General features: G+C 44.2%; 1 protein-coding gene across 2 annotated transcripts; it reads right to left on the reverse strand.

The window, feature by feature from the left end:
- Positions 1 to 3,513: 3,513 nt before the first annotated feature.
- On the reverse strand, positions 3,514 to 20,694 carry LOC118649198 (zinc finger protein 883-like). Of its 2 annotated transcripts, none has more exons than XM_036296062.1 (5): positions 20,539 to 20,694; positions 18,261 to 18,383; positions 14,844 to 14,970; positions 9,821 to 9,894; positions 3,514 to 4,604 (listed from the first exon to the last, which is right to left on the reverse strand). In XM_036296062.1, exons 2-5 carry the CDS (start codon positions 18,273 to 18,275, stop codon positions 4,545 to 4,547), a joined length of 276 nt encoding a protein of 91 aa, XP_036151955.1. In that variant the 5' UTR covers positions 18,276 to 18,383; positions 20,539 to 20,694; the 3' UTR covers positions 3,514 to 4,544. The 2 variants fall into 2 exon arrangements, with proteins under 2 accessions (XP_036151955.1, XP_036151954.1); XM_036296061.1 differs by lacking the exon at positions 3,514 to 4,604 and adding an exon at positions 6,339 to 8,688.
- Positions 20,695 to 27,814: the final 7,120 nt, after the last annotated feature.

Genomic DNA, 27,814 nt, shown 5'->3' on the forward strand with positions numbered 1-27,814 from the left:
TTAAAATTTATATCTACAAATATTTATATGTGTGTGTGCCACAAGATGATATATCACAACTTAATCATCCACATCCCATCAGCTCACCACTTGCCCAGATCAGGGTTCCCTCCTCCCACTACTATGTATTTCTGTCTGTGGATCTGTCTGTCTCCTGCCCCCTTTCCCTCCACTGTGGTCCTTTCCTGTGTCCTCCTCCCCCCTGCTCTCTCTCCTCTTTTCTCTCTGTCCTACACCTGGACCATGAAACTCCTGAAACCTGTTTCCCTTCAGGGGCTCTTTCTCCTGGTCTCTGAGGCTCCATCTCCACATGTCTGCGTCTCCCCCTCCCCACGTCCATGGCCCCTCTGCTGCCTGTTCCCCTCTGTCCCGCTCCCACAGCTGCTGACTCAGGGCTGCTCCCTCTGCTCCCTCATCCCTGAGCCCCCTTTCTGTCCCTGCACTCGCTCCCCAACTCTTCTCCTCTGAACCAGTGTCTCTGTCTCAAGTGCCTCCTCCTGTGCGGCCCCCACTTCTGCTCCCCAGGACCCGCTCCCTCTCAGCCCCCCTTCCTCTCTCTGGGCTCCCCCTCCTCCTTCCTGTTTCCACTTCCTTCCTCCTCAGGCTACTTTCCCAAGTGACCCCCTCACTCCTACCGTCGCCGTCCAGTCCCCCCCACACCCCCTATGGGCCCCTCTCTGTGAACCCCTCGCTGCCCTTCCTCCCGCCCACGTGCCCGTCTCTCACTCCCTCTCCTGACCCCCCAGCCTGGGCCCCGCCCCTCGCAGTCACCGCGCCCACAAAGCCCCTCCCTGCGGGCAGGTCGCCTCTTCAGGGGACCCTGAGGACCCCCCCCATGGACACTGTGCTCCCCGGGCAGGCAGACCCCTTATTAAATGGGAGTGGGCCTAGGAGCGGGGTGCAGACCCCCAGGCCGGGAGCCATCCGGGCTCTTTGGGCGGAAAGCGCCGGGCGGGGGGAGGGGCGCAAAGGGCGGGAACCCCCTGACCCAGACTCAGCCCCGCGGGGAGGACCGGCGGCCCCGGGAACGGTTTTCAGCGGGAAAACCGAGCGGCAGGCGGTGGCCACAGCCACAGGCGGAGAGACCACGGGCCAGGCCTCCGTTTCCTCCCAAAGGAACGTGGCGCCCGCACCGCGCAGCCTCCCGGGACGCGGACTCACCGCTGAGAGAGGCTCCGGGGCGGGGACCCCAACAAGGACTTCAGCGCCCGCAGCGCCATCAGCCTTCCCTGCGGGGAGGGGGACGGGGAGCGTCAGCTTTAGAGACAAACACCCTCCTCAGGGGGAACCGCCACCTTGCCCTCCACGGCCGCTTCCGCGTCTGCAAGGAACTGCGCATGCGCCTCCCTGCGGGTGGGCGGGGCCAGAGCCTGAGCTGAGCGACTCCGCGATGGGGGCGGGGCCGAGCCCGGCGGCCAGGCCTGTGCAGGGACAGAGGGAGCGAGGGGGCAGCCCCGGGTCCCCGCACCTCCTCCCACAGGGACAGCCCTTCCTGGGGGAGTTTCCCACGTCATTGTCAGGGTTTTGGCTGGTGACGCGGCTGCGAAAGGATTCACAAGGGAGAGAAGAGACAGGAGCAGAGGGAGGACGTTTATTTTACTTCTTTAAAGGGAGGAAAGGGCCAGGGGCCCTCTGATGGCACAAGGAACCCCAGATAGAGGGGCTGTTCCTTTATTAGGGTGCTAGAGAGTAAATGGCAGCTGTGGCAAAAGCATAAGGAGGGAGGAGGAACCTGGAATTCACACAGAAGTTTCCCTGATCCCAGAGGCTGTGCTTAGAGCTACTGGCTGGTCTGCCCTTCCGCTGCAGGTGTCCCAGGGAGGGGTCTTTCCCAGGATCTTCACAAGCCGGGAGCACATTCTTACAGTGAAATTACAGGGAACTCAAAAGGCGGGCAGATTGGGTTTGAAACCAGAACTTTCTGCCTGCGATTTGCCTGGATCCTTAAACCCTCAGTGAGGAGCGGGGAGGGGAAGGGCAGCCTGCTCTCTCAGCCCCTCCCTGTCTCCCCAAGTGAAGGGAGAGGCAGCTTGACTTAGGGAAGCAGGTGGATGGGGGTGTCAGAGACAGACCCAGATATCCATTCATGGTTGGGCACCTGATGACATAATGTCCCATTCAACATAGTGGGAAACAGATTTTAATTCATGTATTTTTCAAGGGATAAAAATTTCCTGGTTTTAAGTTGTGGTCTTTGAAGTCTTTGTGTTCTTGCAATCATTTTTATTTTTTTTAAAGATAATTTTTTTATATTTTATTGATTATTTATTGCCGAACCGGTTTGGCTCAGTGGATAGAGTGTCGGCCTGCGGACTCAAGGGTCCCAGGTTCGATTCCGGTTAAGGGCATGTATCTTGGTTGCAGGCACATCCTCACTGGGGGGCGTGCAGGAGGCAGCTGGTCGATGTTTCTCTCTCATGGATGTTTCTAACTCTCTATCCCTCTCCCTTCTTCTCTGTAGAAAATCAATAAAATATATTAAAAAATAAAAAAAATATATATATTTTATTGATTATTTATAGAGAGGGAGAGGGATAGTTAGAAACATAGATGAGAGAGAAACATTAATCAGTTGCCTCCCCGACACCCCTTATGGGGGATGTGCCCGAAACCAAGGTGGGGAGGAGCTTGAACCCAAGTATATGACTGCAATTGGAATTCATGTAAGCACTTTAAAGAAACAAAAATTTGCAATGGTCTGTGTGAGGATGAAGAACTGGAAGGTGAAACCACAACTCTCCCTGGCTAGATGGGCAATTTGATACTCACACCAGCAGCCTTTCCTGCTCCCTTCCTCATTCCCCTGGGCGACCAAGACTCAACATGACTGAATTCCAGAGTCCTTCAGAGGGACAGAATCTGGGATATGAGACTTGGATGACTAAGACATGTGATCATTTAGGACAATAGCATTGCTTAAAAATGAACCTTTTAAAGAACACTTATAAACTGCATTACTGTAACAAATGTTGTTTCCAACACTTGAATTAAATTACCTTAAATGCTGTTTTTTCACAACACACCGTATGTTATTTCATGAAGCATTTGGATATAACACCTTTTCCAAAATTAAGTACACATAAAAATAAACATTTCTTGCCAACACCAGTTTGGCTCAGTGGATAGAGCGTCGGCCGGCGGACTGAGGGGTCCCAGGTTTGATTCAGGTCAAGGGCATGTACCTTGGTTGCGGGCACATCCCCAGTAGGGGGCGTGCAGGAGGCAGCTGATCGATGTTTCTCTCTCATCGATGTTTCTAACTCTCTATCCCTGTCCCTTCCTCTCTGTAAAAAATCAATAAAATAGATTTAAATAAATAAATAAACATTTCTGACTTATCAAAAAGACATTGAGCCCTAACCAGTTTGGCTCAGAGTGTCAGCCTATGGACTGAAGGGTCCTAGGTTCGATTCCAGTAAAGGGCATGTACCTTGGTTGCAGGCACCTCCCCAGTAGGGGGTGTGCAGGAGGCAGCTGATCGATGTTTCTCTCTCATTGATGTTTCTAACTCTCTATCCTTCTCCCTTCCTCTCTGTGAAAAATGAATAAAATATATTTTTTTAAAAAGACATTGAACTGTCCTTTCCTGATAATATTATCTATAGAAAAATTCAAGAATATGTACAAACAGGTTATTTGATCTCCTTTCATAAGGACCACACTTCTATCAGATGAGGACACCCCCTCTTGTGACCTCATATAATCTTAATGACTTCCCTAAGCACCCTATCTACAAATACAGACATATTGGGGGTTAGGGCTTCAAAATATCCATTTTTCAGGGGACACATTTCAGTCCTCAACAGTCTCAAGTGCATTATCTGTTATATAAAACCATCCCAAAATGGATTCTTTTTTTTTTTTTCTTAACATATTTTTATTGATGTCAGAGAGGAAGGAAGAGGGATAGAAACATCAAGGATGAGAGATAATCATTGATTGGCTTCCTCCTGCAAGCCCACACTGGGGATTAAGCTCACAACCTGGGCACGTGCTTTTTCAGATCCCAGGCCAACGCTCTATCCACTGAGCCAAACTGGCTAGGTCAAAAATGAATTCTCTTAATGGAACAATACTTCAATATTTCTTCTGAGTCTATGGGTTGGCCAGGTGGTTGTTCTGCTTCATGTGCTATTGACAAAAGATTTGTCAACTTTTTCACAAGATCAAAACATGATTTCCCAAAACAAAACAAACAGATGTTTTCCTGTCCCTCCAGACTTCAATCCCAGGTCCCTCGCATGCATCGTCCACTAACAGTCTCCTTCCAGTGAAAGTTATTGGAAAACAAGCTAACTGATTTTCACAGGATGAAGGAGAGGCTAGCAGAGCTTAGCACTGAACTTCTGGAGAAACAGATGGACAGACTATTGCTCAGCAAGAGAAATACTACTCCAAGAGGAAACTTGGACAGTGCTACCTCAAGGCCATGCAGTTCAACTTACTGCAGGAATGCAGGCCAGCGTATCCATGCCTTCTACCAGCTTATCCATGCCAGCTTCAGTCAGGCTGCCTTTGGATCCCCAGCATTTGAAACCTGGTCACTAGGGGACACTATGAGCTCCGGTTTCCTCCAAGACACCACCTCTTCCCCTGGAAGGCCTCTGTAACAGATGTGGCAGGAGCATTGAGAAACCCTAATTAGAGAACTAAAAGAAGATGCTGCAAAATTTAAAGCTGAATCCTATAGAGCTTGTGCTGTAGGATCAATCAGTCAGTCAAGTTCATGTCAAGATCTGCTTTTTTTTTTTTTTAATATATTTTATTGATTTTTTACAGAGAGGAAGGGACAGGGATAGAGAGTTAGAAACATCGATGAGAGAGAAACATCGATCAGCTGCCTCCTGCACATCTCCCACTGGGGATGTGCCCGCAACCCAGGTACATGCCCTTGACCGGAATCGAACCCGGGACCCTTCAGTCCGCAGGCTGACGCTCTATCCACTGAGCCAAACCGGTTAGGGCATCATGAACCCTTCTTGATGCTGGGCAAGAACCCCAGGAGAGTACAGTGTGTAATAAACATTCAAATTTTGAACAATACTTGAAAGTCACTTCGGCTGTCTATCTAGTGTGAATTCAGTCATACTTTGAAATCCATAATCAATTATATACTTAGATAACGTTTTTACATCTTTAAAGTCACTTTGAGGCATAAATTCCTTGGAGTTTTATAAACTGAACATTTTGAACAAAAGTCCCTCCTCCTATAACATGAATGTAGAATTTGTATCCAATTAAAATACCTGATACTGACTGAGGCTGTAGGTCCAAGTATATGATTTCCCACATTCTTCAGATTTAAGGTATCCCTCTAGAACAGTGGTTCTCAACCTTCCTAATGCCATGACCCTTTAATACAGTTCCTCATGTTTTGGTGACCCCCAGTATCATTGTTACAAATTGAATGTAATTAAAGCAGTTATTAATCACAAAAACAATATGTAATTATATATGTGTTTTCTGATGGTCTTAGGTGACCCCTGTGAAAGGGTCGTTTGAGTCCCAAAGGGGGTCGCGACCCACAGGTTGAGAACCGCTGCTCTAGAATGAATTCCAATGTGAGAATTAAGCTTCGGATGCTGATTAAAGACTTTAGGATGTTACATTTGTATTGTTTCTCCCCAGTATGAATTCTGATGTCGGTTAAAGTTTACATTACGGGACCACACCAAGACACATCATAATTAAAATGCCAAGAGCAAAAGATAAAGAGAGAATCTTAAAAGCAGCAAGAGAAAGACAGTCAGTTACCTACAAGGGAGTACCCATACGACTGTCAGCTGATTTCTCAACAGAAACCATGCAGGCCAGAAGAGAGTGGCAAGAAATATTCAAAGTGATGAATAGCAAGAACCTGCAACCAAGATTACTTTATCCAGCAAAGCTATCATTCAGAATTGAAGGTCAGAGAAAGAGCTTCACGGATAAGAAAAAGCTAAAGGAGTTCATCACCACCAAACCAGCATTATATGAAATGCTGAAAGGTATTCTTTAAGAAGAGGAAGAAGAAAAAGGAACTCTTACCATTTGCCACAGCATGGATGGAACTGGAGAGCGGATAAATACCACATGATCTCACTCATTTGTGGAATATAATGAACAACATAAGCTGATGAACAAGGACTGATCCAGAGACGGAGAGGCATTGATTGGACTGTCGGGACTTGGAGGGAAGGTAGGGGAGGGTGGGGGTAAGAGGGAAAGATCAACCAAAGGACTTATATGCAAGCATATAGGCCTAATCAATGGACATGGACAACGGGGGGGTGAGGGCATGAGCGGGGGGGGCGGGGGGGGGTAGAGGGTAACGTGGGGACAAGGACACATATGTAATATCTTAATCAATAAAAAATATATTTAAAAAAATTAAAAAAAAAAAGTTTACATTATGGGTAAGCTTCGTCACATTCTTTATATCTGCGGGAATTCGATCCAGTAATAATCATACAATGTTGTATGAGATATGAGGATATACACTTTAACATATGCCTGATAATTTATAAGACCTTATTTATCATTCTCAATGTAGCTTCAACCTTTGAAGCTTAAATCCTTAGATGAAAACTTTATATTATTGCTGTTTCGCTTTAGAATGATTCCTAAAATGTTGAGCAGGTTAGACCACAAGTTAAAGGCTTTCTCACATTTTCTACAGTGTAAGGTTTCCCTCCACTGTAAAATCTCTAATGTGCAGTGAATTTTGAGCTGTGAGTAAAGGCTCCAGCCCACTGTCTACATCTGTATGTTCTCTTTTTAGTATAAAGTCTCTCAGGTACAGTAAGATATAAATGCCTTATAAAACCTTTTCTACATTTTTCACCTTCGTAAGGCTTCTTGCCAGTATCAATTCTGTGATGTTCTGTAAGTTCTCACAGCTGGTAAAGGACTTACAACACTCCTCACATCTGTAAGTCTTCTCTCAAGTATGAACTCTGCTGTACAATAAGGCAGAAACAGTGATGAAAGGCCATTATATCCTCTACATTTATAAGGCTTCTCTCAAGTGTGAACTCTCTGATGCTTAGTAAGGGATGCAGACCTGCCAAACGATTTGCCACATTCTCTACATTTATAAGGCTTCTCTCCAGTGTGAACTCTCTGGTGCTTAGTAAGATCTGAGGAGCTGACAAAGGCTTTGCCACATTCTCTACATGTATAAGGCTTCTCTCCTGAATGAATTCTCTGATGTGCAATAAGATTTGAAGACCTGCTAAAGGCTTTCCCACATTCTCTACATTTATATGGTTTCTCTCCAGTGTGAACTTTCTGATGTGCAATAAGATTTGAGGTCCTGCTAAAGGCTTTGCCACATTCTCTACATTTATAAGGCTTCTCTCCAGTATGAATGCTCTGATGATTAGTAAGGGATGAGAACCGGCTAAAGGCTTTGCCACATTCTCTACATTTATAAGGCTTCTCTCCAGTATGAATAAGCTGATGACGATTAAAATCTGAGTAGTAGCTAAAGGTTTTGCAACACACTTTACATTTATAAGGCTTTTCTCCACAGTGAACTCTCTGATGATAAGTAAAGTGTGAGGACCGGCCAAAGGCTTTGCCACATGCTCTACATTTATAAACCTTATCTCCGGTATGAAGTCTTTGATGTACCTTAAGGGAGGAGGAAGATCTAAAGGCTTTGCCACATTCTCTACATTTATAAGGCTTCTCTCCAGTATGAACTCTCTGATGGTAAGTAAGGACTGAGGACTGGCTAAAGGCTTTGCCACATTCTCTACATTTATAAGGCTTCTCTCCAGAATGAACTCTTTGATGACAAGTAAGGTGTGAGGACCGGGTAAAGGCTTTGCCACATTCTCTACATTTGTGAGGTTTCTCTCCAGTATGAACTTTCTTATGTCGAATCATGTTTGAGGCGTGGAGGAATGCTTGACCACATTCTCTACATTTATAAGGCCTATCTTCAGTATGAACACTCTGATGATTAGTAAGAACTGCATGGTTTTTAAAGGATTTGCCACATTCTCTACATTTATAAGGGTTTTCTCCAGTGTGAATTCTCGGATGAAAAATACGGGCTGAGGGCCGGCTAAAGATTTTGTGACATTCTGAACATTTACAAAACCTTTCTTCCCTATGATTTCTATGATGTTGAGTATGTATTGAGGACTGACTAAAGACTTTTTCATTTTCCCTAAGTTTGTAAAATTTTGCTTTAGTGTGAATTATTCCCTTATGTACAATAAGAGAAGAATGACATTTAAAGGCTTTGCCACATGCTTTACATTTGTAAGGCTTCTCTCCAGTATAAATTCTCTGATTTAGAGTATAACCTGAAGGCCAATAAGATGTTTTACCAAAATCTTTACATTTATCAGGTTCTTCTCCCCTATGGATTTTTTTGCATCTATTTAGATTGAATAATTGACTGCAGACTCTCCCACACGGATTCCATTTGTGAGCCTGCTCCCTAGTATGAATATTCTCTTGTTCATCATCATTTGAAGGCTGCAGAAAAGACTGGACACATTTACTTCCTTTGTGTGTCTTCTCCACAATAGGAATAACCTGATGTATGTTGAGACTGGACATTTGATCAATGACTTTTCCACTTTTATGATGCTCCTCTGTCAGCTCACTTGTCCGATGACTAAGATATGACTCTAGCTTCATGTTTTTCCAATGTTCAATCCATTGATAACTTCTATCTTCATTATGTGTACTCTGGTGATTATGGGAGATAGAAAGACCTTTAGTGACAGTTATAATTTCATTAAACATGTACACTTGTTCCATAAAAACAATTTTGTGATACACATGAAACCAAGATGGTTGTATAACAAAAGCTTTCCTAATATATTAGACAAAAAATAAATATAAAACATTATTGTCAGAGGAAGAAAGATGAATCCTTGTTTGAAAGATTACCAAATTGTCCTAGCTGGTTTGACTCAGTGGATAGGGCATTGGCCTGCAGACTGAAGGGTCCTGGGTTTGATTTCAGTCAGGGGCACAAGCCTGTGTTGTAGGTTCTATCCCCAGTAGGGGGCGTGCCAAAGGCAGCCGATCAATGATTCTTTCTCATGATTGATGTTTTTCTCTCTCCCTATCTCTCCCTCTCTGAAATCATTAAAAATATTCTTTAAAATAACAATCATAAAAATGAATAAACAAAGGTTTACTAAATTGCCCTACCAGCATGGCTCAGTGGTTGAGCTTTGACATATGAATAAGGAGATCACAGTTCCATTCCTCAGTAAGGGCACATTGCCTGGCTGCCAGATTAGTCCCTAGTGGGAGGCATGCAGGAGGCCGCCAATGAATGATTGTTTTTCATCACAGATGTTTTTCTCTCCCTCTTCCTTTCTCTTACTCACTGAAATCAATTAAAACATATTTTTTAATTGAAAAAAATCATAAAACATTGCCAAATTGAGCACATTTTAATTTTATAGGTACATTATAAATCTATATATTTTAGAAATGATTGACGAAGTTTAATCCCACCCTGCATTTTTAAACAACGCAAATTATTTACACTACAGACTATGCGAATTCCTAGTTTTTCCAGATTTCCTTTCCAAGAATGCATAACAGTAAAAATTTGTTTTCAACCTTCACGTGCACAAACACACTGATCGACCAATGTAACTGACTTCAAATTGGGAGGTTTCCCAAATTCATAATATACTTGACTTTTTTAGGTAAAAAGAAATTTATTATGATAATTTTTCCAAATTAGTTCTGTTTATATTAATATCCTCTGTTGTCATCACACTCTTCCTCAAATTTCAAGGCTTTCATTAAGTGTACATTATCACGTACACTTAGGAAGTATACACCTTTTATATCTTACCAGTATTATTTCAGAGAATAACTCTTGTATTCCGGGCTTTGGCATAAAGGCCTGGTTATCTTTAGGTGACATAGCTGAAAGAAAACAAATTTTTCGTTTTGGCAATCACGTGAGTGCACTTAGAGCTTACCAGCAAGTATTGAGCAAATAACATTTTCGAGTACTCCAAGAACCAGTGTAGGATTCAACAAAAGCTCAAGATAGGTACAACGAGGAAAACTCACATCAAAGAGGGACAAAGAGTTGCTTACATTTGCCAATGATACCTGCTCAAATCCCCTGGCACACAATGGCAATATTATAAAAACACTCCCAATTCCCAGTTTCTTCACTGGAGAGCGAGATGAGGGAAGTGCATTTGTGCATCTTCTATTTGTGGTGTTCTATTAAAGAAACACGCATCACTTTGATTTCTTTTGTGGAACTTTAGAAAATGAAAGGAATAATCTGAGTGGTGTGGCTCCGTGGATAAGGGTCCTACCTATGAACCAGAGGTCACAGTTTCATTACCGGTGAGGGCACATGCGTGTGTTGCGAGCTCATTCCCCAGTGTGGGGGAGCCAATCAATGATTCTCTCCATTATGGATATTTCTATATCTCTCCCCATCTCCTTCTTTGAAATTAAAAGGTGTTTTGAAAAAATAAAAAAATATATAAGAAGAATAAAATCTTAAATCTCTGCTGGCACACATTAAAGATAATGTGATATCAACGTATGTGTGTACATCGGTAAAAATGGCAATCTGCAGAGTTTTTGTATGCAGTTGACACTATGAGTTTAGGATACATTGTTATAACCTCAAGATATTTTAAGTAGTTCTCATGGTCACAAGAAAAAGAGAAAATAAAAATAGAAAATAAATACAATGGCCCTAGCTGGTTTGGCTCAGTGGATAGAGTGTCAGCCTGCGGACTGAAGGGTCCTGGATTCCATTCTGGCCAAATGCACATGCCTGGATTGTGGGCTCGATCCCCAGGAGGGGGTGTGGAGGAGGCAGATGATCAATGATTCTCTCTCATCATTGATGTTTCTATCTCTCTCTCCCTCTCCCTTCCTTTCTGAAATCAATAAAGAAATATACTTTTAAAAAATAATAAATAAAATGATCTCTCCTAAGATGTGATAGAATTCTGTATTGCAAATCACAGACTCCATATTTCTAAAAATTTAGATATAGATATAGAATTAATTTCTCAAAACATGCCATGTAAAACCACCCACAAAGTTAGCTGTGTTCCTGTAAGGTAACAAATATTAATACAAAATAACAAATTAAGTATGTATTTACATGAATAACAGCATAATTGAAAATGAAATATTAACAATTTACGTCCTAAGAAGGTGCACAACTTGTATGCTGTGAAGCATAAAATATTGCTTGGTGCCCTCTGCAGTGTGTCTCAGTGGTTACAGCATGGGCCCACCCACCAAATGGTTGCAGGTTTGATTCAAACCCCATTTGGGACATGTGAGGAAGCGAAACAACAATGTGTCTCTCTCGCATCGATATATATATATATATATATATATATATATATATATATATATATATATTTTATTAAATATATTTCTTTATTGATTTCAGAGAGGGAGAGGGAAGAGAGAGAATCATCAATGATGAGAGAGAATCACTGATCGGCTGCCTCCTGCCCGCCCCCTACTGGGGATCGAGCCCGCAACCTAGGCATGTGCCCTTGGCAGGAATCGAACTTGGGACCCTTTAGTCTGCAGGCTGACGCTCTATCCACTAAGCCAAGCCGGCTAGCGCCGGATCGATATATTGCTCTCTCTTTCTTTCAATCCCCCTCCCTCCTTTCCACTCTCTCTAAAATGCAATGGGAAAAGTAACATCAAGTGAGAAGTAACAAGAGAAAACACACACACACACACACACACACACACACACACACACACGAACACATTGGCTGGCTGTAATTAAACACCGAATCAGTATGTTGGAAAACACATTCCATGATCTGACTGAAATACTAACAGTATCAGCTGTCATTAGTACCCAAAGTGACCTAAACATTCAAAGCAATCCCTATTAAAGTCCCAATGACACTTTTGGTGGAAATAGAAAAGCTCTTTCCAAAATTAATGTGAATGTCACAGGACTCCATGTAACCAAGTGAATCATTAAAAGAATGTATGTAATTAAAGGCTTCAGGCTTCTTGATTTTAAAACATACTTCAAAGCTTCTGTTATCAAAAAAATTGTAATACAGCTCTAGCTGTAAGAAAACATTTATAAAAGTCAACTTGGCCAAGCTGGCACGGCTCAGCAGTTCAGTGTCGACCTATGAACCAAGATGTAACATTTTGAGTCCTACTCAGGGCACATGGCAGCCAATCAATGATACTCTCTGATCATTGATGTTTCTTTTTTTATATATATATATTTTATTGATTTTTTACAGAGAGGAAGGGAGAGAGATAGAGAGTTAGAAACATTAATCAGCCGCCTCCTGCACATCTCCTACAGGGGATGTGCCCGCAACCAAGGTACATGCCCTTTGACCAGAATCGAACCTGGGACCCTTCAGTCCGCAGGCCGACGCTCTATCCACTGAGCAAAACCAGCTTCAGCTGATCATTGATGTTTCTATCTCTCTGTCCTTCTCATCTTTTTCTCTGAAATCAATAAAAAAATCTATATATTGTCCGGGAGTTTGACCTGGAGAGCGGAGTTCGATCGCAACCTATGACGTGCACTAACCACCAGGGGGCGAACAGCAGAAGTGGTGGGGCTGTGAAGGAGGGAAGGAGGAGGCCAGGAGGCCAGGCCTGGGAACCCTACCCAGCATGCATTTTGTACTCCAGGCCTCTAGTGTGTGTGTGTGTGTGTGTGTGTGTGTGTGTGTGTGTGTGTGTATAAATAAAAAAGTCAACATACACAGGACAATTATGCAAAATAGACAAAGAAGTCTTCAAATTCAACATTGACAAAACAACTTGAAAAGGACCAAACACCTTAACGCACAGCACTACAAAATATATACTCATAGAAAATCAGTGTAACAAGATCTTGCACGTCTTATGTCATTAAAGAAATGCACATTATAACAATGAGAAGTAACAAAGAGCACAACCAAGCAATACTAAACCACCATGGAACAGGTCAGAATACAGAACACTGACCCCACCGAATGCCTTTGTGATGTGGAGCAATTCGAACTCCCAATCACTGCTGCTGAAAATGCCAAATGCTACAGCCCATTGGAGAGATGCTCTGGAGGTTTTTATAAAACTAAATACACACTCAGTAATTGGGCTCCTTACTCTTAAACCAAAGAGTTGAGCCTTTAATCTATACAAAACCCTACAAGGGGCTGCTTATTCATAATTTTCAATTATTAGAAGCAATGAAGAGGTCCGTCAACAAGTGAATAGATAAATACACTGAAGTACAAACAATGAAGTATTACTCACTACTATCATCATATCTAATAAAGAGGGAATATGCTAATTGGCCTTCACAGCATCGCAAAGATGGTAATTCACACAGTCAATAAGGAGGGAATATGCTAATTGACTGTCACACCCCTAAGATAGCAGCACCCACAGCCAATAAGACGGGAATATGCTAATTGCTTTCCCGCCCTCAAAGATGACAGTTTCCATGGCCAATAAGGAGGGAATACGCTAAGTGAATGCCACACCTTCAAAGATGGGGGCACCCACAGCCACAAGATGGTCGGCAGGGGAGGGCAGTTGGGAGCGATCAGGATGGCAGGGGAGTGATTAGGGGGTGGTCACACTGGCAGGCAGAAGCAGTTAGGGGCAATCAGGTAGGCAGGCAGGCGAGCGGTTGGGAGCCAGCAGTCCCAGATTGTGAAAGGGATGTCCAACTGCCTGGCAGTTGGACAATCCCCAAGGGGGTCCCAGATTGCAAAGGGTGCAGGCTGGGCTGAGTGCACCCCCAACACCCAAGTACACAGATTTCATGCACCGGGTATCTAGTAAAGAAATAATACATCAAGACATGAAAAGACATGATAGAAGCCAAGATACATAGAACTAAGTGAAAGAATCCAATTTGCCTGCACAGGTAGCCCAGTTGCTTAGAGGATTATACCAATATGCTAAAGTAGTATGTTTGATCTCTGGTCAGGGCCCATATAAAAAAAATCAACGAATGCCCAGTTGAAGTTTCTATCTCTCTCTAATTCTCCCTTCCTCCCTGAATTCAATAAAATCTTTAAAAATATAAAAATTAAAGAAAATGCAGTATTTTGAGAGAGGCTTTCCCGTTTCCAATCCAGGTTGTCCTCTGGCCATAACACATGGTAGAATGTTAGAATATTCTAGAAAATGATTTCCTAAAATTTTATCTTATGATAGCATTGTAATTAGTGTATACACCATGTAAAGTATGCAAACACTGAGTTCCTAATTCACGTACCTCACAAAGCCTTTCTTTTCTACCCTCAATTTGTTTCTCTTTTTAAAAATGTATATTTTTATTGCTTTCAGAGATGAAGGGAGAGGGAGAGATAGAAGCATCATTGATGAGAGAAAATCATTGACTGGTTGCCTCCTGCACACACCATACTGGGGAGGGAGCCAGCAACCCAGGCATTGGCCCTTGATGGGAATCAAACCTGGGACTTTTAAACCTGCAGGCTGGCACTCAATCCACTGAGCGTAACCAGCTAAGGCCCAATTTGTTCTTTGAGAGCAAGAATCTACCAGAAAAAGCAGAAGCCTCTGAGAGATGTTAAAATAATGAAGGAGCCCTGACCAGTTTGGCTCAGTGGATGGAGCGTCGGTCTGCGGACTCAAGGGTCCAGGTTCGATTCCGGTCAGGGGCATGTGCCTTGCTTGCGGGCACATCCCCTGTGGGGAGTGTGCAGGAGGCAGCTGATCGATGTTTCTCTCTCATTGATGTTTCTAGCTCTCTGTCCCTCTCCCTTCCTCTCTGTAAAATATCAATAAAATATATTTAAAAAAAAAAATAATAATGAAGGAAATAAAACCCTGGGGATGGAGTAGGAAATCGGGAAGGAAGTCATCCTTACCCAGGAAAGCCAGGTTGCTGTAGTTTTCCAACATCACATCCATGTATAACTTCCGCTGAGCTGGGTCCAGGCATTCCCACTCCTCCTGAGAGAAATCTATGGCCACATCCCTGAAGGTCAACGGTCCCTGAAAGAAAACACACATTGACCAAGAGGTCACCAGAAGAGTTCATAATGTCACCCAACATGAAAAGAATGTTAGGAGAAGAGGTTTTGACCTTTGGGGTATCCTGAATTATCCAGTAAGATCACTTTGCCCCAGTAACATTCTCTGATGTGTTTTCTGACACTGACACACAAGATGACACATGTCCACAGTACAGATTTTATTTTATAGTTAAATAACCTTTAAAATTAAGGAATGCACAGGGGCATATGGATTTCTGAAGGCTGCATTTACATCGTTCAGGGTCAGTGATGTATATTTCTCAGCGGGAAAGGTCATGCTGGTTGGAAGTATATGGACTTCTCAAGTGTGAAGCAGACCACAACGAAATGAACTTCTGTAAAAATACAGATGCTGCCCTAAGTGGTTTGGCTCAATGGATACAGCGTCGGCCTGGGACTCAAGGGTCCCAGGTTCGATTCCGGTCAAGGGCATGTACCTTGGTTGCAGGCACATACCCAACAGGGAGTGTGCAAGAGGCAGCTGATCCATGCTTCTCTCTCATCGATGTTTCTAACTCTCTATCCCTCTCCGTTCCTCTCTGTAAGAAATCAATAATATATATATTTTTAAAAAAATACAGATGCTGATCCAGGTTCTGAGATGGGGCCTGTGTTTCCACATGTGTCACAAGCTCAGGTTTTACTTGTGATGCCAATATTTCCGCACGATGTGCCAAACATCTGAAAACCCAGAAAAAGAAAACACAAGGAAAAATTCATACAGAACTTTGAACTAAAAGTGTCTATTAATGGAATTCAGTTCTCATGGAATAGGACACATAGGAACTACAATCCAATTTGGAAATTTTTACTGAGTAATCGTAGAAGATTATTCGGCCAGGTCCAGCTGGTGTGACTCAGTGTTGCGTGCTGACCCATGCACCAAGAGGTCACTCACTCAATTCCTGCTCTGGACACATGAGCAGGTTGCAGGCTCAATACCAAGTGTGGGGTGTACAGGAGGCAGCCGGTCAATGATTCTCTCTCATCATTGATGCTTCTATCTCTTTCTACCTATCTCGTCCTCTTAGAAATACATAAAAATATACTTGGGGAAAAACACAAAGAAAAAATAGCTAAAATAAGGTTAACAGTTTAGGCACAGACACACACATTTTACAACTATGAAATCAAAATGGCTTAGTGATTGTATAAATCTCATGAATCTATTTGTATATGATCGCCTTTGTGTTTTATAAACACAATACAGAGAGAAACTTAATGATATAAAGCCAAAAAGGCACACTGTTACCTTTGTGTGGTTGTGAATGCTCCCCTGGGGAGATATTTTCCATTGACTTTTTGAGAGTGAAAGGCAAGCAGAGAGAGGGAGAGAGGTCAATGTGAAGAGAGACAGAGACACATGGATTGGCTGCCTACCACAGGTACCCAGGAGCTACTTGCCCTCGGACAGGAATCAAACCCTCCACCAATGATCCACACCAGCCTGGGGGAACTAATTTTTTCTTACTAATACATTTCTTTCAAAATTTTTACATATCATTAGTAGAGAGCTATGTTGTAGAAATTTAGTAAAACTGATCAGACATTAATGATCTCATTCTTGGAAACTTTCTAGAAAGCACAAAAAGTGACCATGTAGGGTACGTTCATGATGGAAGAATAGAATACAAGGAAAATGTAAAGAATCAAGGCCTGCCGAAACCAGTTTGGCTCAGTGGATAGAGCGTCAGCCTGCAGACTGAAAGGTCCCAGGTTTGATTCCGGTCAAGGGCATGTACCTGGGTTGCGGGCACATCCCCAGAAGGAGATGTGCAGGAGGCAGCTAATCGATGTTTCTCTCTCATCAATGTTTCTAACTCTCTCTATCTCTCTCCCTTCCTCTCTGTAAAAAATCAATAAAATATATTAAAAAAAAAAAGAAAAAAGAATCAAGGCCTAATTGTTTACAGCTCCCATGCAAAAGCTAATGATCTGTAGGAAAGAAAAGTAAGTCTTTCATTTTCTAACGCAAACGTTATCTAAGAGGATGGACACTGCCAGATGTGAAGTGATGGTCTTTGCACAACTTTCATTAAATCGCTACTACAGTGAGGGGAGCACCTCTGCTATGTGAACATCAGGTGGACTGAGACAAAGGGCATCAGGTGACTGAAGCACAGTGAAGGTCAAGTCATCACTGGTGTGAAATTACTGCGAAAAATACCTCAATAAATTTTAAAAATTTCTGGAAATGATCACAAATAAACATTTATTTTTGCATGTGTCAATCCACGTGTACCTTTCACGTTCTGTAAGCTAATAGTAAATTTATTTCCGAAGTCTTTCGTAGTAATCTAATGAGCAAGTTTCTTCTATTTGCCCTTCTTTTCAGAGCTTTCAGAGCTATTCTGAGCAGTAAAATGTGCACCTTCTTACCTCTGATCTAGAGCTCATGCTGCAGCCCCGTGAACCTAAAACCTGCATTTTCCTTCTTCACTGATGCCTGAGCCTCTGACCCCATCCCAGTAGGGATGTTAGACATGGCTGCCTTCCAAGTTTGATCTGTCACAAAAGGGACATTTTGAGCTGAAACCGGTTTGGCTCAGTGGATAGAGCGTCGGCCTGCGGACTGAAAGATCCCAGGTTCGATTCCGGTCAAGGGCATGTACCTGGGTTGCGGGCACATCCCCAGTAGGAGATGTGCAGGAGGCAGCTGATCGATGTTTCTCTCTCATCAATGTTTCTAACTCTCTATCTCTCTCCCTTACTCTCTGTAAAAAATCAATAATATAAAAAAAAGAAAGAAATATTTTGATTAGTTGAAAGTCACCAATTAAAGGTAGTAATGCTTCCTCACCTGTGGAGGGTGACAAAATGAATGCAGACACGGCTCTGGCACAAAGGAGGGAATTATAGCCCAACCAGTGTGGCTGAGATGTAAAGGGCTAACCTATAAACCAGGAGGGCAGGCTCCAGATTTCAGACTCCATACCCAGTGCAGGGTGGGGTGCAGAAGGCAGCTGATCCATAATTCTCTAATCTAATTGATATTTCTATCTCTCGCTCCCTCTCCTTTCCATTATGAAATCAATAAAAAATATTTTTAAAAAAAGAGAGTCAGAAAAAAAAAGAAAAACACACAAAAGAGAGAAATATAGAAACTGCTGACATTGACTGTGATCAATAAAGTAATGAAATAAGAAACAAAAATAACCTGCAAAGGCAAGAACACCAGAAAGAGAGAAATAAATCAACAGATGTTAGAGGAAAAGCAAACACAGTTTCTGTTCAGGACACATCTGATACCTGAGAGGCAGCCATTGGGTCCCGGTTCTGATCGGGGTCTGGGGTTGTTTCCTTAGGTGACACTATGTTGAGGAGTCACACAGCCTTTTAATCAGCTCACCTCACATTCACAGTCAGAAGGACCTGGAAATGAGGAAAAGGACACCCCTCCTGTCCTTGGTCACAGGAGAGAGACAGGAACAATGAGCTCCTACATGGAGACTCTACTGTAAATTTTCGAGTGTATATGTCATGAGTCTCTCCTCCCATAGACTTTCACAAACTCCTACAGAAATGAGGTGAGCTGCTATCCGGACCTCCTAAACCAAAGAGCACCCCCTTACCTCCCCTGAACAAAGTCTGCTCCCCACTCTCACAAAGGCATCCTGCAACCCTCCAGCTAATCCCTGTCCTCACCTTTCAATCACCAAGAGCACCTCAATAACCAATGATGCCCCACCTAGAGGAGCTGTCCAACTCTATGGGGGAAAGCACACCTGAGGGAATTTCTTTAAACTCCTCAGGGAATCTGAGAAGACCCAGAGGATTTATCTCAGGATGTTTTTAAATAATAAATTGTCAGACATAGAAAAAGTAAATCCAGGAAAGTAACACACACACACAAACACACACACACACCACCACCACCACCAACCACAGCAACAAAACTAAAGTTTCGAATATTCCTTTTAAAAAGCATCAGATGATGACAGACACAGGTGACTTACTCCTTGCCCTACCAGGAAATGACAAGGGACCCATGACCAACAGACAAGTATCTCCCCTCTGAGTGAATGAAGTTTGCAATTGGAAGCAAATACTTACAAAATTCCCAAGCCTTATACAGTGGACATTTATAATTGTCATTCAAATCTGCATAACTAAGACAATTCAGCTGTTAAATGAAATATATAAAGTCACACCTAGAAGGTATAACTCAGTGATTGAGCTGGGACCTCTGAACAAGCAGGTCGTGGTTAGATTCCTCCCTGCGGGCAGGTCGCCTCTTCAGGGCCTATGGCCAGGTTGCAGGTTTGATGCCCAGTGAGGGGCCAGGAGTAGGCAGATGATCAATAATTGCCTCTCTTTGCCTCCCGGAGATCAACAGTAATATGTATCTCTAAATACACATATACACTCACACACATAAGGCCACAAGCCTATAGATCCCAACTTAACCATCCACCACCCCATCAGCTCATCCCTCACCGAGATCAGGGTTCCCCTCCTCCCACTACTATGTATTTCTGTTTGTGGATCTGTCTCTGTCTCCTGCTCCCTTTCCCTCCACTGTGGTCCTTTCCTGTGTACCCCCCTCTCCCCTGCTCTTTCTCCCCTTTTCTCTCTGTCCTACACCTGGACCATGAAACTCCTGAAACCTACTTCCCTTCAGGGGCTCTTTCTCCCGGTCTCTGAGGCTCCATCTCCACACACGTCTGCGTCTTCCCCTCCCCACAGCCCGCGGCCCCTCTGCTGCCTGTTCCCCTCTGTCCGCTCCCACAGCTGCTGACTCAGGGCTGCTCCCTCTGCTCCCTCATCCCTGAGCCCCCCTTTCTGTCCCTGCACTCGCTCCCCAACTCTTCTCCTCTGAACCAGAGTCTCTGTCTCAAGTGCCTCCTCCTGTGCGGCCCCCACTTCTGCTCCCCAGGACCCGCTCCCTCTCAGCCCCCCTTCCTCTCTCTGGGCTCCCCCTCCTCCCTGTGTCTCCACTTCCTTCCTCCTCAGGCCACTTTCCCGAGTGACCCCCTCACTCCTACCGTCGCCGTCCAGTCCCCCCCAAACCCCTATGGGCCCCTCTCTGTGGACCCCTCGCTGCCCTCTCTCCCGCCCACGTGTCTGTCTCTCACTCCCTCTCCTGACCCCCCAGCCTGGGTCCCCGCCCCCCGCAGTCACCGCGCCCACAAAGCCCCTCCCTGCGGGCAGGTCGCCTCTTCAAGAGACACCGCGTCCTTCCCCCTGAGCCCCCCCCCATGGACACTGTGCTCCCCGGACAGGCAGACCCCTTATTAAATGGGGGTGGGCCTAGGAGGGGGGTGCAGACCCCCAGGCCGGGAGCCATCCGGGGTCTTTGGGCGGAAAGCGCCGGGCGGGGGGAGGGGCGCAAAGGGCGGGGACCCCCTGGCCCAGACTCTCAGCCCCGCGGGGAGCACCGGCGGCCCCGGGAACGGTTTTCAGCGGGAAAACCGCGCGGCAGGCGGTGGCCACAGCCACAGGCGGAGAGACCACGGGCCGGGGCCTCCGCTACCTCCCGAAGGAACGTGGCGCCCGCACCGCGCAGCCTCCCGGGGCGCGGACTCACCGCTGAGAGAGGCTCCGGGGCGGGGACCCCAACAAGGACTTCAGCGCCGGCAGCGCCCTCAGCCTTCCCTGCGGGGAGGGGGACGGGGAGCGTCAGCTTTAAAGACAAACACCCTCCTCAGGGGAACCGCCACCTTCCCCTCCACGGCCGCTTCCGCGTCTGCAAGGAACTGCGCATGCGCCTCCCTGCGGGGTGGGCGGGGCCAGAGCCTGAGCTGAGCGGCTCCGCGATGGGGGCGGGGCCGAGCCCGGCGGCCGGGCCTGTGCAGGGACAGAGGGAGGGAGGGCGGGGCAGGAGCGAGGGGGCAGCCCCGGGTCCCCGCACCTCCTCCCACAGGGACAGCCCTTCCTGGGGGAGTTTCCCACGTCATTGTCAGGGTTTTGGCTGGGGACGGGGCTGCGAAAGGATTCACAAGGGAGAGAAGAGACAGGAGCAGAGGGAGGGCGTTTATTTTACTTCTTTAAAGGGAGGAAAGGGCCCGATGCCCTCTGATGGCACAAGGCACCCCAGATAGAGGGGCTGTTCCTTTATTAGGGTGCTAGCGAGTAAATGGCAGCTGTGGCAAAAGCATAAAGCGGGAGGAGGAACCTGGAATTCACACAGAAGTTTCCCTGATCCCAGAGGCTGTGCTTAGAGCTACTGGCTGGTCTGCCCTTCAGCTGCAGGTGTCCCAGGGAGGGGTCTTTCCCAGGATCTTCACAAGCCGGGAGCACATTGTTACAGTGAAGTTACAGAGAATTCAAAAGGCGGGCAGATTGGGTTTGAAACCAGAAACTTTCTGCCTCTGATTTGCCTGGATCCTTAAACCCTCAGTGAGGATCGGGGAAGGGAAGGGCAGCCTGCTCTCTCAGCCCCTCCCTGTCTCCCCAAGTGAAGGGAGAGGCAGCTTGAGTTAGGGAAGCAGGTGGATGGGGGTGTCAGATACAGACCCAGATATCCAGTCATGGTTAGGCCCCTGATGAGATAAGGTTCCACCCAACAGAGTGGGAAACAGATTTTAATTTATGTATTTTTCTTTTTTTAAAAAAATATATTTTATTGATTTTTTACAGAGAGGAAGGGAGAGAGATAGAGAGTTAGAAACATCGATGTGAGAGAAACATCGATCAGCCGCCTCCTGCACATCTCCCACTGGGGATGCGCCCGCAATCCAGGTACATGCCCTTCACCGGAATCGAACCTGGGACCACTCAGTCCGCAGGCCGACGCTCTATCCACTGAGCCAAACCGGTTTCGGCAAGATTTTAATTTATGTATTTTTCAAGGGATAAAATCTTTCTAGTTATAAGTCGTGATCTCTGAAGTCTTTGTGTTCTGGGAATGCATTGTAAAATTAATATTTTTTACTTTAATAGTCCCTATAACCTAGTTAATGGAACATTGATATTAATGTAGAATGTCTCCTGTTAGTTTTCCTTATATTTTGGAAGCAGTACAATTTTAAAATCAACAATATTTAAAACAGTTATTAGAATATTAATATTGTCAGTTTACTTATTTCCATCTCCATTTTTGTTTATTTTTATTATTTTCCAGTATTTTCATGAATGTAGGTATTCATTCGAATTTTATAAATCCTCATTTACTTTAAAGATATTACTGTTGCCCTAGCTGGTTTGGCTCAGCGGATAGAGCGTTGGCCTGCGGACTCAAGGGTCCCAGGTTTGATTCCGGTGTAGGGCATGTACCTGGGTTGTGGGCACATCCCCAATAGGAGGCGTGCAAGAGGCAGCTGAATCGATGTTTCTCTCTCAACGATGTTTCTACCTCGCTATCCCTCTTCCTTCCTCTCTGTAAAAAAATCAATAAAATATATTTTAAAAAAAGATATTACTGTTATGCCCAGATTTTGAGATCCCCAATAGACCAACAGGGAGCCAGCCGGGTCCGATGCAAAAGCAGAGAGTCTTTATTATTACAGACCCGGGTCTGGCTCCCGGCCTCTACTGATGCAATGGTGAGAGGAGAGTGCCAGCCCCGTGGGAAAAAGGGGTTTTAATAGGGGGGTGGAGTGAGGGGAGGAGAGATGACTGTGGGCCTTGCTTATTGGCCAGGTGCAAGTCGATTGGCCAGGTGCAAGTCGGATCTTGTTACACAGGATGTGGTCATATCTATGGTGTGCACATCCCTTGATTGTCATTGGTTAGTTTTATGAAATCCTGGGCGTGGCTAGCAGAGGCTTGGGCTTCCAGGAAGAAGCCTTTCGGAGCACATGGCTGCTAGGGTAAGATGGAGGGCATAGCCCTCGCCCTTTCAATTACTTGTTTAGAAACCTGTAATTTAAAGTATGTCAGACCAGAAGATTGTGTTTAATCTATATAAGTATTTAATTGATTTAGGCCAATAAAATATCAACCCTTAGTAATGCCACCTGAAGCCAGTAAACACACCACATACAATAAACAGATAAACACATTGTTAACATCAAAACCATTGAAACCTGTAAAGAATTTTGTAAGTTTATTTGAGCCAAACTGTCGACATATGCCAGGAAGCAGAACCTCAATGAACTGAGATAATGCTCCAGAGAATGGCGGGGTTACATCCGTATTTATACATTGCAATCAAAGGAGGAACATAGGTGGGTTACAGGAAATTCATTGGTGACAGATTAAGGAGGAGGGATAAGCAAAGCAGGGAAACCCTGCTTTGGATAAAAATTAAAACCCTGATTGGATAAAAATTAAAATGATGGACACACACTTAGGTGGGTGCAGGAACAATTAACATGATAATGAAGGAATTTGTGGTATCTGTCCTGGGACCCAGCACATTTGGTTGTGCCCCAGGGGCTCCACATAAAAGGGAAGTCACAAGTTAGCCAGACATTTCAAGGGTATATTATCATAGATGCAAAAAGACGGCCGGAGCCGGTTTGGCTCGGTGGATGGAGCGTCGGCCTGAGGACTGGGGGGTCCCGGGTTCGATTCCGGTCAAGGGCGTGTGCCTGGGTTGCAGGCACATCCCCAGTAGGAGATGTGCGGGGGGCAGCTGATCGATGTTTCTCTCTCATCGATGTTTCTGGCTCTCTGTCTCTCTCCCTTCCTCTCTGTGAAGAATCGGTGAAATATATTTAAAAAAAAAAAAAAAAAGATAGGCTCAGTAAAGGTAAAGGTTGACCTTGTCAGTGAAGATACTGGCCTAGTACGTAACTGCCCACCTTAACTGCTTTTAGTTAAAGTTTAATTTCAGACCAGCCTTTGTGGTTACTTTAAGTCTCTGAGTTTGCAAGACTGCAATGCAGGCCTCTCCTGAGCTTGTCAGGTCAGCATGTGGCCCCTTTCGTCCACAACATAAAGACAATCTATTCTACAAAGACGGTGAAAGACTTACACACTGAAAATGACACAGCAATGCTAAAGGAAGCATATACAAATAAACTGAAAGACATTCCTTAATATGTCCAAGTGTCTACACAATAAATAGATTACTTATTGAAATTCAAGACAGTTTTGGTTGTACTTTAAGCAAAAGAGATTCGGGAGAGGCTAAATACTTCAAATATAGGAAGATTCACTTTTTTACCCTGAAAAACATTTTTTTAAAATATATTTTATTGATTTTTTACAGAGAGAAAGGGAGAGAGATAGAGAGCTAGAAACATCGATGAGAGAGAGACATCGATCAGCTGCCTCCTGCACATCTCCCACGGGGGATGTGCCCGCAACCCAGGTACATGCCCTTGACCAGAATCGAGCCTGGGACCTTTCAGTCCGCAGGCCAACGCTCTATCCACTGAGCCAAACCGGTTTCGGCCCTGAAAAACATTTTACAAAGCAAGAGTAACCAAGTGGTTGTGATCCTGGATTAACACAGGTACATACACCAATGGAACTGAGGGGAATGCCCGAACAGAAACCCTGATGAAGCCTCACCTGCATCCAACAGGAGCCTTCTCTGTGGGACAGGATACAATCCACAGGGGCAAATGCAACCTCCAGAAATGATGTTAAAAGTGATCTACTGAAGTATGGTAGCAATCATTTTGGGTAGAAACTGTAGTTTAACTCTAACCCTGCTGTTTGGTTTCTGTACTTATTTTATTGCTAAAATAATAGAAAAGTTATTTTAATTATCTGAATTATAATAAATCACCCCATTCGATTAAATACCCTATTGATTGTAATGTGAAATCCCATTGGTTGTGGTCATACTGGTCTTAGAAAGCACATTTTCCTTTACCTGGGAAGGACAGCACAGTGATCCCAAGGTCAGAGGGCTCCAGTTAAAGTGTCCCTGTTGACTCAGCGTTCCAGAGACCCAAAAACTGTAATTGAGATAACATGCTTAAGTCTGCTTCTGTAAATGGCTTTTTTGCAAACCAGGTTCCTCATTCTGACATGAGGGCTCTAGATAATGTGTTTCTGTCAATTCAGTGATCCTGGGACCCAAAACTATAATTTAGATAACATGCTTAAGTAAACTGCTTCTGCTTCTGTAAACTGATTTTTTGCAAACCAGGCTCCTCATTCCAAACCTTGGGATGTAAACAATACCTTCGTGATCTTTGCCTATATAAGTCTGGTGTTGGGGCTGGGGCGGGCACTATGAGATCTGGGAGAGCAAAATGCCCCCTCATAGTCCCAGATTTGCAATAAATGTGACTCTTTAATTCAACTTCTTGAGGCGTCCTTGTGTGATCCGCAGGGTACATTACAACACTACCTTCATGGACGGTTTGGCTCGGTGGATGGAGTGTCGACCTGTGGACTGAAGGGTCCTGGGTTTGATTCCTGGTCAGGGCACATGTCTGGGTTGTGGGCTCCATCCCCGGTGGGGGGCATGTAGGAGGCAGGCTTTCAATGGTTCTCTCTCATCATTGATGTTTCTCTCTCTCCCTCTCCCTTCCACTCTGAAATCAATAAAAAATATTATTTTAAAAAAGTGATCTATGCCGAAACCGGTTTGGCTCAGTGGATAGAGCGTCGGCCTGCGGACTGAAGGGTCCCGGGTTCGATTCTGGTCAAGGGCATGTACCTGGGTTGCGGGCACATCCCCAGTGGGAGATGTGCAGGAGGCAGCTGATCGATGTTTCTCTCTCATCGATGTTTCTAACTCTCTATCTCTCTCCCTTCCTCTCTGTAAAAAATCAATAAAATATATTTTAAAAAAAAAAAAGTGATCTATGACATTCAGACAATCCTATTTCTCATTAAAATTTAAAATGGAATGAAACACCCTCTGGCAGTGATGTCTGCTTGACAACATTCCCCTCCAGTCCCAATGGTGACATATGGAAGTCAGTGACTCACAGTTAGCTTCAAATATATTATGAAAGCACTCAGAGAGATTTCCACGTGTTGGAAACAAACAGTTGAAAAGGGTTATGTCAGGAGCTAATTTGTCCCCACCTTCCCACGGGCCATGCAAGCAGATGTTGATAGTGAGGCTCAATCAACTCTGTAGGAACTGGGATCACAGTGAGGGACTGCAGGTGGGGAGGGGCTTGAACACAGGAACATGACTGCAATTGAAATTCATGAAAGCACTTTCCTTAAACAAAGAGTTGCAATGGTCTGTGTGAGATGAAATACTAAAACAGTGGTTCTCAACCTTCCTAATGCCACGACCCTTTAATACAGTTCTTCATGTTGTGGTGACCCCCAATTTCATTGTTACAAATTGAACATTATTAAAGCATAGTGATTAAGTACAGAAACAATTTTGTATGGTGGCACATTCTCTGTAATGTAAGCCTAAAAAGAAGTAAAACCATTGATCACTATCCAATAATTACATCTCCCTTTTTACCCACAGTAATTTTTACAATATGTGTTAGAGAACATCTAATGTGAAGTATGTTTCATTGAAAAATATTCCATCTATAGACAAACAGCAGAACATTCTCTTCATAGTGAGTAGACATGAGTGGGAATAAGCTGAGTCCTGGGAGCTTGTTTTTTTTTTCTCCCCCAAAAGCAATGTATCTTCCAAACTTTCAATCTATCTCAGCATACGCATTTAATTACTGAAAATAATAAAACATGCCCAGATGGCATGGCTCAGTGGTTGAGCATAGGACTATGAACCAGAAGTCAGGGTTCTATTCGTGGTCAGGGCACATGCCCCAGTTGAGGGCTCCATCCCAATGTGGGGTATGCAGGAGGCAGGGGATCCATGATTCTCTTTTACCATTGATATTTCATTCTCTCTCACCCTCTCCCTTCCGCTCTGCAATGAATAAAATATTTTTTAAATTAAAAAAAAGAAAAACTGTTATTAAAATATTAGGATGAAAATACTTTATAATTTTCACAACTCGTATTATTTCTGAGAAAACCAGGAGGCCCTGTATTGTACATAAACTTTTAGAAATGTCTCTGGACATACAGATGTGATCAGGTTGATGCAAGCTCCACCAATACAATCTCCAGAATTTCCACAGGAAACAGAATAATGAATATTAGGTTGTTTCAAGTTCACAATTATTTTGGGTTTAAATGATGCCACTAAAAACTTGAAAGCTAGGTTTCCTTTCCCTTTTATGTTCACATAAGGAAATTAAAATCCTTACCAGCCGAGACCGGTTTGGCTCAGTGGATAGAGCGTCGGCCTGCGGACTGAAAGGTCCCGGGTTCGATTCCGGTCGGGGGCATGTACCTGGGTTGCGGGCACATCCCCAGTGGGGGATGTGCAGGAGGCGGCTGGTCGATGTTTCTCTCTCATCGATGTTTCTGACTATCTCTCTCCCTTCCTCTCTGTAAAAAATCAATAAAAATGTATTTTAAAAAAAAATTTAAAAAAAATAAAATAAAAAAATAAAATCCTTACCACAAGTCTCTGCATGAGGCAGTAACGTGGAACTCAACCACAGGCTTTGGTGAGGTGATCACATTGAGAATGGGTGTCTATTCACACATGGACTAGAGCAGTGGTTCTCAACCTTCCTAATGCCGCGACCCTTTAATACAGTTCCTCATGTTGTGGTGACCCCCAATTTCATTGTTACAAATTGAACATAATTAAAGCATAGTGATTAATCACAAAAACAATATGTAATTATATATGTGTTTTCCGATGGTCTTAGGCGACCCCTGTGAAAGGGTTGTTGGACCCCCAAAGGGGGGGACCACTAAATTTCAGTAATTAGTTCATGTGTGCTATGAGAAAAAAAAAATTGAAATCTCTGATTTAGAACTTTTCACCACAAAGCAGAATATGCATTCTGGACAAATTGAAGACAGAATGCCCTCTAACCCAAGGGATAGTGTCTGCTTCATCTATTTCCCTAATGGCCACATGAAAAAAAAAAAGAAGAAGAAGACCTTATGTGTAT

Source organism: Myotis myotis, unplaced genomic scaffold (genome assembly GCF_014108235.1).
Source record: "Myotis myotis isolate mMyoMyo1 unplaced genomic scaffold, mMyoMyo1.p scaffold_m19_p_28, whole genome shotgun sequence".
In the NCBI taxonomy this organism is placed as follows: Eukaryota; Metazoa; Chordata; class Mammalia; order Chiroptera; family Vespertilionidae; genus Myotis; species Myotis myotis.

Coding starts and splice junctions, on each gene's coding strand:
- LOC118649198 (XM_036296061.1), bottom strand. Junction 9,895..14,843: donor CAGCAACCTGGCTTTCCTGG/GTAAGGATGACT, acceptor GTTTTCTTTCAG/CTATGTCACCTAAAGATAAC. Junction 8,689..9,820: donor TATTCTCTGAAATAATACTG/GTAAGATATAAA, acceptor CATAATCACCAG/AGTACACATAATGAAGATAG.